We start from the raw sequence: 14,191 nt of genomic DNA, 5'->3' as shown, positions 1-14,191 counted from the left end.
GTGCCGTTGGGCGCTGCCATTGGGGTACCGGCGATGGCGCTGCCGGTGGAGGAGTGGCGGCTGTGCGCCGCCCGGCGCTGGGCCGCGCTAGAACCGGCGCTGCGGGAGCGCTTAGCAGCGGCGTCGCTGCACGAAACGCTGCGCCTGGGCTGCGGCCTCCTCCGGTGAGGGGCGGGGCCGGGCGGGGCGGGGGAAGTGGGGCGCGGTGCGGAGCTGACCTCCGTGTCCCACAGGCCCGAGGCGGAGGCGCTGCACCGGTTGTGCCGCCGGGCGCGCGCGGGGAAGGAGCCGGCGGCCGCACGGTTCTACCGGGAGGAGGGAAACCGGTTGTTCGGCCGCCGCCGTTACCGGGCCGCCGCGGGGCTCTACTCGCAGGTAGGTGCGGCGGGGGGGCCTCACGGCCCGGGGCCTTTGTGGAAGGGCTCCCGGTGGGGGGTGGGGCTGCCGTGAGGGGGTCCCCGGGGAGAGGGACCCCGGGGAGGGGGACCCCGCAGCCCTGGCCGGGAGGGGCCCCGTGGGGGGCCCCCCGCCGAGGCAGCAGCTCTCCGGTGTCCGCAGGCGGCGTCCCACGAGCTCCCCGGCAGCCCCGAGGTGTCCGTCTGCTTCGCCAACCGCTCCGCCGCCCTCTTCCACCTCGGGCGCTTTGAGGTAAGGGGCGCTGGGGCAGCGGGACCCGCGGCAGCCCCCCCCCACACCCCCCCCGAGATCCTGGGTGCCCCCGGGCAGGCCCGGGCGGCCTGGGGCCTCCCCTGCGGCGGGAGCGGGACTGGGGCGAGGAAAGCCCAGGCGCCATCGGAGGCGTGTTTGCACGCAGGGTGCGGGTGGGTGCTCCTGCAGACCCCGCCACCGCCGGTATTTGGTTGTCAGCACGAGAGGCTGTCGATCAGATGTGCTTCCAAAGCCTGCTCGAAGCATCCGTCGTCACTTAAACTTTTTGAGGCATTCCTGTTCTACATCAGGAGGCTTTATCCGGCCAGCAGATTGGCTACGCACGTAGGATTTGCTGATTAACATAGTCTTATTAAAATATTCTGCATCTTAGGTGGAATAAAAGAGCACGAGTCTCAGATGGTTTTCAAGTATGTTTGAAAGGCCTCGTCTTTGTTTCTAGGTTTGTTTGGAAGATATTGCCAGGGCTGAAAGTCATGGCTATCCAGAGAGGCTGCTGCCCAAAGTCTTGCTGCGGAAAGCTGAATGTCTGCTGTGTTTGGGGAGGGTACAGGATGCAGCAGACACCCTCAGCGTGGCGGAGAATAAAATTGCTAAGGATGGGATTGTGACTAGTTCTTCACACCAGACACTGCTGAAAAAGTTAAGTCAACTGAAGATGAAAATACAGGAGAAAGAGAGTTGTGCAGAACCTGCACAAGAAGCATCTGGTGACATTCAAAGGAAGTCAGAGATCTGGGAAGAGAATGACAGTATTTCAGGTGCATCTTCATCTTTGAGCTTGAATTTCAATAGAGAGAGAGGTCGTCACCTGGTGGCCTCCCAGGACATCCTGCCAGGACAGAGCTTGTTGAAAGAGGAGGCCTTTGTAAGCGTGCTCTGCCCAGAGGAGAGTCACCTGCAGGCCAGCAGTGAAACAGCGTGGGACACTCGAGTCACTAACGCAGATCTTTATTGCCACCGTTGTCTGAGGCAGCTCTTGGCCTCAGTGCCTTGCCGTGGGTGCAGTTACGCAAAGTACTGCAGCCAGAAGTGTGCGGAGGTGGCGTGGGAGCAGTACCACAGGACGGAGTGCCCCCTGGGAGCGCTGCTTCTCACATTAGGGGTCTTCTGCCACGTTGCCCTGAGGACTGTTCTAGTGGCGGGATTTGCAGAGGTTAGCAGGCTCGTGGAATGGTCCCACAATGGTGACAAGGATCTTCATAACCCTGAGGCAAGATGCAAAGGTCTCAGTGAGGCACCAGATACAGGAGCTGGTACCAGAGGTATCCCTGGTTGTAACGACAACGGGCAGTACCAGAGCTCTTACCAAGCTGTCTTCAACCTTTTGCCACACGCTGAGAAGCACAGCCCTGAACATAAGTTCCTTTGCATGCTGAGTGTAGTAGCTATATGCAAACAGCTGCAGGAAGCTGGCTTAGAGGCTGCTGTTTTGCGTCAGGAATCATCTGAGAAGTGGTCCAAACCAGAGACACATGAAGAAACATCAGGTGAATTGTCTCCAGAGCTGAAGACTGTGGCAGAAGCGATGCTGAGGCATGTGTTGCAGCTGCAGTGTAATGCACAAGCGATCACTGTAATGCAGGAGTTGGGTAAGATGAAAACTTTTAAGCCTTTCTCTGTTGCCCTTGCCCGTCTAGCTTGTGTGAAGAGATTATCAGTTGTAAAAGCTCCCATTGCAGATGGGAAGGACTGGCTTAAAATTTACTGGCCTTGTGCCATGCTGGCCTGTTCTCTGGTGCACGTGCAGAGGGTATTCAGCTATTATTTATTGCAGCGATACCAGAAACCTTTCTACTGTTATCTGCAATTGGTCACAGTGCTCGTTGCATAAGATGCGTGGGTTACTGAGCATTCATTCTCAACCTGCTTGTTTTTCCTCTGTCTTTAGGGTCCAGAGATGGTGCTGTTGTAAATAAGAAGCCTGCGCGCCTGGCGACAGCCTTCTTTCCTGTCCTCAGCCTTCTGAACCATTCGTGCAGTCCCAATATCAGCGTGTCATTTAGTGGGACAGCTGCCACTGTCAGGGCATCACAGCCAATCCCCAGCGGCCAGGAGATTTTCCATTGCTATGGTAAGTATTAACTCTCTGTCTCAAGGCACAGACATTCTTTCACCTCTACTTGGCATGTGAACTGATCGCTGTTAATATCATAATTCCCAGTGTAATGTTGCTGGAGTCTTTGTGTATGTGTAAGCTTTGATCAAAGATATCAATGCAAGAGTGTATCTCCTGAGCCCACTGTTATGTTTTCAGTCTCCAAAATATGATATATTTAGTCTCAGTTATAACCGTCTGGTGTTAAGAAATGTACCTTTAGTGATTTCCACCCTTGCCGTCCCTTTGCAGGGCCTCACCGATGCAGAATGAGGGTTGCTGAGAGACAACAGCTTCTCAGTCAGTATTTCTTTGAGTGTCGCTGCCAGGCATGCCTTGATGAGTTAGAGTCTGATGTCAAGAGTGTGGTGCCCATGAGAAACTCATTCTGCTGTCCTAGCTGCCAGGCTTCAATGCAGGTAGTTACGATTGTGTAACTTACTGGGATGTGTAGCATCTGGGTCTCTGGGAGGTTCAGGAGTTAAAGACCCGAGACTGTGACCTCTGCTCAGAAGGCAAAAGCCCCTGTAGAGTCAAGACAGTATATTGCGGTTCTTAGCAGCTTCCTTGTAACATTCATGTATGCCAGTCTTCCAGCATTCTAGGGAAAATAACGCCTTTAATAGCGAGTTAAAATCCCTTTGAACTTGCTGAGAGAACCTTAGAATATCAGATCGGGGGAAGGGGGATATTTAGGAAAGAAAATGGAGGTCTGGGAGGTGTAAATCCAGGGGCTCTCTGTAGTGACAGTCATGCTCTCTGCAGTTCACAGGATGTAAATGAAACCACCTAGTGTGGGTTAGATGAGGAGAAGTCAACACAGTATGTATCTTGTATGAACGTTAGTTGTACCGCATGACCCTGCTTTGGTCTCATCTATAGCTCACATAGTCAGAGCTGCTCCTGGAAGTTTCTCATAAAATCAAATAAGCTGGTAGCAATTTGCAAGCAAGTAATTTTGTTTAATGAATGCAACTGAGAAACTACTTAGCATCTCTGTAACATAATACAGAGATAACGGAGATGGAAAGTCAGCTTTGAGTTGCCTGTGAGCAGGAACGATCGCAGGGATGATTTCCACAGGGGGAAGAAATGCTTTGTTGTTCAAATGAAGCTTGTGCAATCTCAGTCAGCAGAGAGAGCCTGTCGCTGCGTTTACGAGACCTTCAGCACCAAATGGAGAAAGCATTAGAACTGCTAAGAGACAGGAAGGCCGGTAAGGCTCAGCTTTCTGCTTTAAGGTCAGCAAATGAGCACACATCGGGAGACGTTGTTCTAGCCATGAGATGGCACTGTTGCTTATGCAGTTGGGGTCTTCTGGCATGCAGCCTGGTGTCCCTGGGGACTTGAGCTTTAGGGTATTTTATACCCCTGATCCAGGTGTTAATCTAAGTCACACGTTATTCCATAGTAACTAAAAGAACTCAGGGTAACATTGGAGTTATACGTTCCCAAGCAGGGAATAAGCAGGGTTGCAGATGAAGTTGATGTTGAATCCTAACCAAATCCAGATCTAGCCGTGTAGGATGCAGAGATGAGATTGGACTTATTTCATGGATCATGGAAAGCTGGAGATTGGCCAGTAGGATGAATTCTGTACCCTGTTTGTTATAGATCAGGCTATCAAAATGCTCCTGAAGTGTCAGATGGATGCTGGAAACTTCTTGTCTCCAGAGCATTTGCTGATGGGAGAGATGGAGGATCGTCTGGCTCAGGTCTATGCTACGCTTGGTATGGCATTGTCTTCTCATCATCTTTAGTTTTCTGAACTTTGACTTTAATGTGACTGGCCTTCTCTCTGACTAGCCCTTTCACTTGTCTCCTACCGCACTTCTCTAGTTTTGACAGCAGGGCTCTCACAAAGACTACTTTAGCCAAAACTGAGTTCCCAGCAGCCAGTGAACACTAATGTGATCTTGTGTTCTTCTAGATTCCCTGTCCTGGTTCTGAGGTCTGCAGCCTTCCAAGAATGCTGTGGACATAGGTCATCACATTTTGCATAATGCTGTCATATTTTTTGGGTGGCAGTAGCTCTAGAAAGTATTTATTCATTACTCAGTTTTTGGTTTGTTTTGTTTTTTCCATCAGGGAAGTGGCAGGAAGCAGCCAGGCACCTGGAGAAGAGTATTGAGATTGTGGAAATGCATCATGGCTCATCGAGTGTGGAAATAGGTCATGAACTCTTCAAGCTGGCACAAATTCTCTTCAACGGGTAAATTTGCTTTCATTATCTGTCTCTTCCCTGCACCGCTCCTGTGTGTCTGACACAATATCGTGGCAGGTGGCCCTTGGCATCTTGCAGGGCGTCTGACGGGACCCTGGGCAGTCTGGCACGGGTACCGAAGTCGGGCATTACTCAAGTTCATTAGCCCCTCTGGGGTTCACTTATACCTCATGACTCCCTTTGGATCCATTTCTCTGCTTTGTGCCTCTCTATTATTTTCTTCTCCCTGTCCTATTTACTATTTGACAACTAGTCACCCTTGGTGTTTATACCTCGGTTGTATAATGTTGCTGACATCTTGTCAAAGGAGGAAATAAAATCCTCTTGCTCTGTTTTGTCCCTCTTTTGGCATGCAAATCCTGACTGCTGCTGAAAATCTTCTCACACCACCCCCCTTCAACGGAATTAATTTTAGCGGGAGCTGTAGTGAGGAAGCAGTGGGTACCTGTACTCAAAGATAACGTTCCAAGTTTTTGTCCACATCCTTACCTTTTTTCCCCACCCTCCCTTTGCAGCTGAAGTGCACGCTATTTGCCTGGCGCTGAAAGGCAGTGGAGGGGAGGACCTGTACCCGTCAACAGGTTTAGGTTTTTTTGGGAGGGGTTAAAGGTTGTGTAAGTCAAGGAGCTGAATAAAGTGTTTTGTGTACTCTGTTCTTATTCTCTTCCTGTTTCAGATTTGCAGTTTCTCAAGCTCTGAGCACAATTCAGAGAGCAGAGGAGATCTTGTCAGTGCACTGTGGTCCTCAGAGTGCTCAGATCCAGGAACTACAAGAGATGAAGACCTGTCTGTTAGAGCTTCCCACAAACATCCTTCAGAGGACTTAATTTCCCTGTCAAAGGAAGCTGCAATGTGATCTTTCATCAAAGCTAAGTTCCACGTGGTAAGGTAGTCATGTAGTACAAGCTGGAAAATCGTACGTAACAACTTGAACGAAATCTAAAATGCTCTTTAGTGAGACTGTTGTAAATAAAATGACCGGTTCTAACATGAGGGGTCTGTGTGTGGTATGGTGGGAACAGATGCTGTTGTACCATTTCTGCATGTGAGTTTGAAGCAAGCATTCGAGGTGCCTGTGGATGCGTGTGTTACTGGAGCTGTGCATCCCCCGTGTGTGGTACCCTGATGGTTACGAACACGCAGTCATCCCAGCCACGCTGCCTTTTCTTTCTAATGCTAGGAAGCACTTTTCTTCTTGCCAGTGTGAAATGTAAATGGCTGGAATGGGTGAGGCAGCAGGCTGGGAAGTGCAAATTACAAGCTGTAAGAGGTGGCACTGCAGAACTGGGAGGGCTACCAGCACAGACCTGTCAGTGACGAGGGATTCAGTGTAAACAACTGGCGTCAGGTTGAAAGACGGGATAGGGAAGAATGCAGTGTACACCAGACAGATGCTTGCGTACAGGACACAGGACTGCATTGTGGCTCAGTCTGGGCAAGAGGGGAGTGTGAAGGCGTATGACATAGGCAGGCAATCTTTCAAGGGAAAATACTGGGGCTTGCTGAGGTTAATAGCAAAAGCTCTTTTATTGCAGCATGAAGGCATAAGATTTGCAAGTTGTGTCTTTGTGCAGCAGAGCAGGGAGCCAGTATCCCTCCCAATACCACCCTTTCCATTTGGGCCCTACCATTGCAGATTATTGTGAAGGGATCTAAACACTCCTGGGGTCCAGGATCTTGCCAATGAAGAGGAGGGTTCCAGTGGTATCATCTCGCAGTACAAGAAGGAAAGGTCTGTCCACGTGATATTCTATGGGGAAGGTCAGGCGAGCAGCATTCACCCCAGGGTTTGGTGTGGATCTTTCCCCATCTTCACTAAGCTCCAGAACTGCCTTGTGTTGCACGTGAGATAGCTTGATAGGTTTGGTAGAAATCTTGCCAAAATCAGGTGATGTGAAAAGTGATTGGAGCCCTGGAGGAAGGAAAGAAAATTCCATTAGCTGAAAGCATAGATTGCCGGTGGGGGAGCAGTACTGCTAATGCTGTGGTCCAGGAGGGTGTGTGGTGGCTCTGGTGGAGTTTATTGGGGGTAAGAGGGAGAAGCAGCTTACATCTGTTTGTACTGAGCTTCTCAATCTCAGGAGCGTTGTATGAGCTTGGTGGAAAGACGTCATAAAAGGTTGAGGAGTCCTGGACCAAGGTGATTTAGTTGCTGGTGAAATCTCTATCGACTGACAGCAGGACCTAACTAATAACCCACCAGCTTCATATTCTGAGAGCAGGAAGCAACTTGCCCACTGCTTTGAGCCCTGGCAGTCTGTAGAGGGTGTGTGAGGTACATACTTGTCTCCTTTAGTGTGCTGCCAAGTGCCTCTTCATAGTTCAGCTTTAGTTTGGGCAAGCTGAGCACAGCGTGGACTGTCTTCAGCTCCTTGTCTACGTCGTGGACAAACTCAGAAGTAAGGCTTTCCTCAATCAGAGTCATATTCTGGGTCACCTTCGTAGGCAGGAAGAACATGGCACTGATTCCCTCTGTCAAGGGCAGCTGGGCAATCTGGAAGGCCAGTTATAAATAAGAAAGGGTCATGTAAAGAATAAACAGTTTTACCCGTCCTGTAGCAGGCACAGGCCTGAATCTCGACTGCCTGGGCAGCCTTTCCAGTTAACATTTGGTCATCTTCACTCTTTGCTTTTATCGGAATGATGCTTCCTGAACCTTCTGGAGCCCAGGCTTTCATCAGCCCGTGCTGCACTCTGTGAATTCTGCCATTACATGGCGAGTGCTCTCTCTCGCCTGCTGAATCCTGTAATGAACTGTGGTATTGCTTTGGGGGATTCTCAGCTGGAACACCTTTGAGCTCATGCTACAGTGAAAGACTTGTTGAAAGAGGTAGAGATGGAAAAGTTTTGAGGAGTGTGCCCTGCCCCTCTTGCCCAACTTTAGGTCAAGCAATACAGGCTAGCAGGACCTGTGCATTACTTAAATTCTGGGCTGCTTGTCACACAGCCAGTGTAGAAGTAGGATATTCCACGGATCAACATACTGCCTTTCAAAACAGGGATTGCAAAACTAGCCTGATGGGAGGAGCAGGGCTGTCTTCTGGAACGGGTTAACAGGTAAAGTGTAGCCGAGCCTGTTCCTCAGTAGGGTTAGGAGACCTTGTGCAATATTTGCTCTCTGACCTTGCAGTTGAGTTCTGAGTCAAAACCGTATCGCAGTATGGCTTTGGGGTCCGACATCATGGGCACCTTCACCGTTCTGTCCTCATGCAAATGGAAGTCCTTCAGGGCAGTCTTCTTGGTGTCAAACTTGGTTTTCCACGTCCCTGTTTTTTAAAAGATAAAATTGAGGATTTTCTGGAGTAATAGCGTATGAAACCGGGCTTGTGTCTGTGGCCGAGTAATCTCACGCTTTATATATACAGTATTTGTGCTTTAGGAGTTGAGGCATAACTGAATGATGGTAGAGATGGAAATAGACTGATTGGAGCTACTGATTTAGTGCCACTCTTTGGCCCCTCCTTTTCATCTGAGAATTGGCTGAATGAGAAATTAAAAAATCAAGCCAGTGTATGGGTGGAGTAGCTATTGGGAAGTTGATGTCTACTTATGTAATTACAAAACTATTTTAAAGGGTAACAGTTGTGTCAATGCATATAAAGTGCTTCTCTCCCCAGCCTTTATTTTGCTGCTTGTCTCTAAGCAGTAATTCTATAGGACGCTGGCTTACAGCATATTCTAGAACAGCTCTCTAGTATCTCCCTCCATTCCCTCTACCGGGGCAAAAAGGCTCAGTGCGCTCCTTTAAGCTGTGCCTCCCCTGAAGGGTAAGATTCTCTCTCTTGCTGTGCAGCTTTGTGAGCTTAAATTTTCTTCTCTGGTCTCTTACTGCAAACAGGTCAAGATTCAGCTTCCCAAGAGTACTAACCCCTCCCTTGAGGACTATTTCTGTTCAGGTAGCGTCCATTTTTCCTTCTTTACTAAACATTCTCAAACCCTTTCTCCCTACACTCTGGCTCTCTGGCGGGCTGTTTGCTCTATAGGAAGTGAGAGCATTCCCTTGCATCTCTTCTCACACGTGCTTTGTAGACCTTCTCTGTAATAAAGTACACAACATTCTTACCCTTGAAGTAAGCAGCCCCAGCAAGGAGAATACTGACATCCGTGGGCATGTCCTTCATAAACCGCATAATCCTTCCCTTTGTCTGCTGTCGTACCCAGTTGTTGATTTCTTGGAGGTCTAACTGGGTATTGCCACTTAGTGCCCTCAGACGCATCTTGTAGGACTTCTCTAGTTCGCTGTGGAAACCAGGCTTCACCCTCAGTCCTGGGGAACAAAAACACCGGTATTGCAGCTGGCTCCCTTATCAAGACAATCTCAAGGCAGCAGATTGCAATCCAAAGCCCGGCAGCAGTTCTCTCGTAAAACTTCTGTGGCTGTGTGTATACAGAAACCTGCTTTGAAGAAGAATGACTGAAGGCCATTGGAGGAAACTGATCCAAATCCTATAGCTACCCGTGCTGGAGTACGGGATAACTCCCTTCTGAAAAGTAAAGTAAGAACAGAAGGCTTGGACACAGCTATTCCTACATCAGTCTTTCTTCTTTCTCCAGCTCACTATATGAGTACGGCTTACTCAACCTATTGGATTCTTGGAACCAGCAGGTTCCAAAAGATAGCTCTTAGCTTTCTCAGCAGATGTTTATTCCATGCTGAAAGCAGACATTTCAAATAGTTCTGCAAGGAATTAAATAAAGGAACATGGCTGAATGCTATCACAAATAGAAAATGTGATTTGTGGTTCCTGGAAGTTAGCAACACCTGCCAGAAAACCTAGAGCGAAAGCAAAATTCTCAGCAGGTTTCTTATAGGTCTTCCGCTTGTTAGCTGCTCTGTCAGCAGTGTCTTTGTGTGCATAGGTCTGGTCTTTTATTTATGCGCACACAAACTTTCCAGGGCTTTTCTGGAGCAGGAAGAGCATTCCATGCACTGTCTGCGTCCTGGCTCGACAGAATGTCAGAGCCAAAGCTGCTAGCACAGTGTTACTCAGTGTGTCCTACCTCTGCTAGTTGTTTAGGTTAAATCTGAGAGAGGGGAAGAAGGGCTTTTACTTTTCTCCAAGATGATCCTGGCGGCACTTTTCATGCTCTTCTCTGGTCCAGACACGCTGTTCAGTAGGTCCTTGTAAGTGTTGTGAACCTCAGCTTTGTTAAGCAGATCGTAGAAGAGAGCGCGAGAAATCACATCTTCTGTTCGTTCTCCAGCCCCTGCCCACGACAAGGACAACAGCATGAGGGGAGGCCCGTCCAGCCAAACAGCGCCTGAGGAGAAGGGGCAAGGACTCACCAAGCGAGAGACCAGAAAGGGCAGTAGCCAGGCTGAACGGAGACAGCAGCACGTTGGCAGTGGCTGTCCGGCTAGATTGCTGACGGTACAGGTCATAGCCAAAGTTGGAGACTGCAGCTGCCAGCTTGTTCACAGGGCTCTTATAGAACGGATCTTCCTCTTCGACCTCGCCGGCGTTGGCCCCATCAGCGGTGGCAGAGTTCTAGCAGGTACAGGGAGCGCTTCGGTTAGACTTGCAGTTTTTAAGAGGAGGCGCAGCTGTGATAAACATTCCAAAGGCAAGCAACTTACAGATACTCTCCTACGATCTACACAAATACTGGCTTAATCTTACTGATAGAGAGTGTAGGAACAGTTTCTTTACAGTGGCCCAGTAAAATGGAAGGCAGCACTCGGATTGGAATCCACTATTTCTGCCTCACGGTCATCCCCTGATGTAACTACTGTGGTTTTATCTAGGTAAAGCAGGAGTTAGTCTCATTATGTTGCTAAATAAAATCCTAGTAACCCTCCTAAGTTACTAACTCCTTAACTTAACTCCTAAGGTACTAACTCCTTACTAACTTACTCCTAAGTAAGGAGTGCTTAATCCTTCCGTAAGATTCTCTAAAATTAAATTACCTGCTCCAAGTATCTTTCCCTCACTCTCCGCATGTTGTCTCCTACTCACCTGCTCAGCAGCTGAGTTCTGGGATCTGCTTGGGACCGTTAAGAGACCCAGGAAAAGGAGAACCACTGGAATCTGCATGCCTGAACCTACAGAGCAAGAACATGACAGAGGTGGTTTGAGCAACTGAGCAAATACATCTACTACTGCTACTATTCGCTGTACCTGGTTGTGACAGGGACTGCGATGACACGTGCTGCTGCTTGTCCTTCCCAACTGTGAAACGCACACCTGATCTCAGCTGGGTTTTCTTCTTTAGTCTGAAGTATTCGGCCAGCCTGGCCCCAATGACTTTAAAATTGGGCAAGCACACATGCCCGGGTGCGCCTGAGCACAAAAGCAGATGTGTGTGGCCCAGACAGCACTGATGCTGGCAGTTTCTGAGTGCCAAGGGCCGGAAAAGCACTAAACCGTATCTTCGGAGTTTTAGACTTTAACAAATTCAATACTTCATTTATAAAAGGTAGCAAATCCGTATTGTTGAATGGGGCAGAAGGCGAAACTGGCTGGTTACTGCTCTGCTGTGCGAGCTACCTGCCTCAGGCAGTAGTTTGTCATGTGTCTGCGTGTACCGGGAAGGCTGTACAGCCTACGTCTAGTCTTTGCTTCTTATCTGCGATTCGATAAAGTAAAAGTAGAAGAGCTTTCTTAAAAGACAGTAAGGGAAGGGGCTGGGAGTAAATACCTAGCGCTGGGCCAGACCTAGAGAAGAAGTGAAAGGCAGAGCTTGGCTTATTCAACATTTTTAATGGAAGTGGGAGAAAAGTACCAAACTCCCCAGGGCTGTTCCTTCTGTGGAATCTGCTTTTAATCACTCCAGTACTGGCATATGTGGCCCTTCCAGACAGATCTGTCTGGTCCAAAGGACAGCGTGTAACCCAGGGCTTCACTGCGGGTAAACCAGAGCTACTGCAGAAGTGTCATGCCCCTGAGAACAGACGCCACTGAGGCTGGTCTGAAGCAATGTTTATATAGATTCCCAGAAATTAAAGGAAGAGGGTTGTATTTAACTAACCCCTGTGATCCAGGCATCCAGTGAAGTAGGAGAAAGAACATGTGTTTCAGATTAACTTCAGTTATAAAGAAAACATTCCTGCTGGTAGAAATACAACTTAAAGCCACGTGGCTACAACAGCCCCAGTGCAGGACCCAGTCTGCTCAGGCAGAGGTTGTGCTTCAGTGGAAGGCAGTTTGCTGTTTCCCTTTCCTGCCAAAACCTTTTTTTTCTGGAGGCAGTTCTGCCTTGGAGAAAAAGGTGTCATGGTGGAGGTTTTAAGTTTTCATCTACGGTCAGACAGCGTAACGCGGGAGTGGTACCTTCTTCTCCCTGTGCACTTGCATGCCGTGACCTGCTGCCGCCCTAGCTGCCGAGCAGATGGGGTGTTCTGGTGCAGATGTGCATCGAGAGGATTTACTGTGCTGGAACAGACCGATGCGCTCGGTGGTACGACAGTGGATATGATGCTGGCATTGCTCATATCATTGCAGAGTGTTACAGTGGATAGGCACCACGCTGAGAGAGAGATGACAGAAGCCCTGCGTGACTCTAAGTTAAACAGGTCTTAGCGAGGGCTTTGTGAGGGTGCCTGCACCGAGCAGTGCTCTTGCATGCTGAGCCAAAGAGGTTTGGTTCTGTCTAGTTTAGAGATGAAGGTTTTCCATGGAGCACAACCTTTTCTCTGAAAAAAAATAATCATCTCAACACAACCCCTGCTTCCAACTACGCTGAGCTCCTGGGAGCATGAGAGCGGAGATTGGTTTTGCAGATTTGTATTGTTTTTGCCAGTACTGTCACCAGCTTCATATTTCTCACACTTTGCCAAAAAGCAATTTCCATTTTAGAAATACAAAGCCTTTTGCGTTTGATTTGGCCTGGACATCTGGATTCTATTTGCACATCTCCTAGCACAGCCAAAAGTGCAGAAAAAACTAATTTGGTGGGAGCAGAGGTGGGATGGTTTCGGGCATGACACTAAAACCTGTGGCTGTCTTTAAATGGAAGAGAAGGAGCAACAGCGTGCAGCGTGTGAAGCTACCGTCGGGAAGGCGCAGGAAGAAAGCTTTGAGAGACGAGCTGAGAAGGAACTTGGTGCTGGGAGCCGCATGTTTGCGAGGGTGCAAAGGGAACATCCCGCTTTCCCGCTGCAGCGGGACGAGTCTCACAGCATTTATAAACAGTTGTGATTTTAGGGGTGCTATGCACCATCCCCCGCGAGTCCGGGCTGCTGGCTGCGCTCGCCCCACCCCACAGCACTACCTCCTGAAGCACCCCTGCGACCACTAGCTCTAGGGGGTCTGACCACCACCAAATCCGTTACCCTCGCAAGGAAAAAGCGTGCTCCCGGCTGCAGCACAGGCGCCAGAGGCGCAGAAAACCACGCCGGTTCCCAAGCCCGGTTCGGTGCGGTGTCCCCTGGGCGCCCCCGCCGAGCAGCCGGTCCCCCCCCGGTGCCCCGAGCGCTGCCCGCCCCGGGGAGCGGGCCCTTACCTGGGGCTGCTCCGGCGGCTGCGAGGCGGCGGCACTGCGGCTTCGCTGCGGCCACATCTGCTTTTTGCTGCTTCCCCCGGCCCAGCCTTCGGCAGGCTTCAGGTTACAGCTTCCCGGGGCTCTCTTAAAGTGCTCTGCCCCCATTTCCCGCGGGCGCAGCGGCTCCGCAGCCCCGGCCGCCCCCCCCAGGCACGGAGCCCCCCGCGGCGGGCGCGGTCCGGCGGGGGACCCGGGCTCGGAGCCGCGGTGCTCCCCCGGCCTGCTGGAGCGAGTCTTACCCGCAGGGCTGCCGGCTCTCACACGAGGGGATTCCTCCCCTCGCAGGTGCAGCGGCGTGCGATGGATCGATGGATCCGTGTCCAAGATCCAACGGAGACGCGTGTGAAGTGGAAGCAGGATGCTGTTGCTGTTTAAAGCAGTGAAGGGGAAGATGTTCCGAAGCGGTTCTACCCCGCAATAGTCGCTAGTTAACTAGAAGTTATTAACTGAACCGGCTTGAAGTTTTTGGCCGCAGAGAAAGAGACTAAAAAGCCAAGGGCTCTTGGTAAAAACGATGAATCGACAGAATGCTGGGGGAGTTCACAGACGATAAATGATCTGGAGAAGGGAAAGGGGCAGAGGAGTGTCATTATTTTTTGCAACAGGAGACTCTAGAGAAGCACCCATCAGTGCACATTTAAATCAAAATAGTGTATTTTTCGTAAGTATTAAATTGTAAAACGCATTGTAACTAGGTACTGCAGAAGATTAAAGATAAG

General features: G+C 50.0%; 2 protein-coding genes across 6 annotated transcripts; one reads left to right on the top strand and one right to left on the bottom strand.

The window, feature by feature from the left end:
- The first annotated feature begins 33 nt into the window (after nt 1-33).
- SMYD4 (SET and MYND domain containing 4) lies at nt 34-5,984 on the top strand. 4 transcript variants are annotated; one of them, XM_075112876.1, is made up of 10 exons: nt 34-164; nt 234-375; nt 559-648; nt 1,112-2,261; nt 2,561-2,743; nt 3,020-3,186; nt 3,851-3,983; nt 4,382-4,498; nt 4,856-4,979; nt 5,668-5,984. In XM_075112876.1, exons 1-10 carry the CDS (start codon nt 34-36, stop codon nt 5,816-5,818), a joined length of 2,388 nt encoding a protein of 795 aa, XP_074968977.1. In that variant the 3' UTR covers nt 5,819-5,984. The 4 variants fall into 4 exon arrangements, with proteins under 4 accessions (XP_074968977.1, XP_074968976.1, XP_074968978.1 ...); XM_075112875.1 differs by lacking the exon at nt 559-648; XM_075112877.1 differs by lacking the exons at nt 3,020-3,186; nt 3,851-3,983.
- A 515-nt stretch (nt 5,985-6,499) lies between these two features.
- SERPINF1 (serpin family F member 1) lies at nt 6,500-13,955 on the bottom strand. 2 transcript variants are annotated; one of them, XM_075112883.1, is made up of 8 exons: nt 13,712-13,955; nt 10,949-11,034; nt 10,279-10,480; nt 10,044-10,199; nt 9,055-9,258; nt 8,115-8,257; nt 7,275-7,485; nt 6,500-6,903 (listed from the first exon to the last, which is right to left on the bottom strand). In XM_075112883.1, the coding sequence occupies exons 2-8, from the start codon at nt 11,024-11,026 to the stop codon at nt 6,644-6,646; spliced, it is 1,254 nt and encodes a 417-aa protein (XP_074968984.1). In that variant the 5' UTR covers nt 11,027-11,034; nt 13,712-13,955; the 3' UTR covers nt 6,500-6,643. The 2 variants fall into 2 exon arrangements, with proteins under 2 accessions (XP_074968984.1, XP_074968983.1); XM_075112882.1 differs by lacking the exon at nt 13,712-13,955 and adding an exon at nt 13,434-13,574.
- Nucleotides 13,956-14,191: the final 236 nt, after the last annotated feature.

This window comes from Phalacrocorax aristotelis, chromosome 18, assembly GCF_949628215.1.
Source record: "Phalacrocorax aristotelis chromosome 18, bGulAri2.1, whole genome shotgun sequence".
NCBI classification, from domain to species: Eukaryota; Metazoa; Chordata; class Aves; order Suliformes; family Phalacrocoracidae; genus Phalacrocorax; species Phalacrocorax aristotelis.
This window is presented reverse-complemented; position numbering and strand designations above follow the sequence as displayed.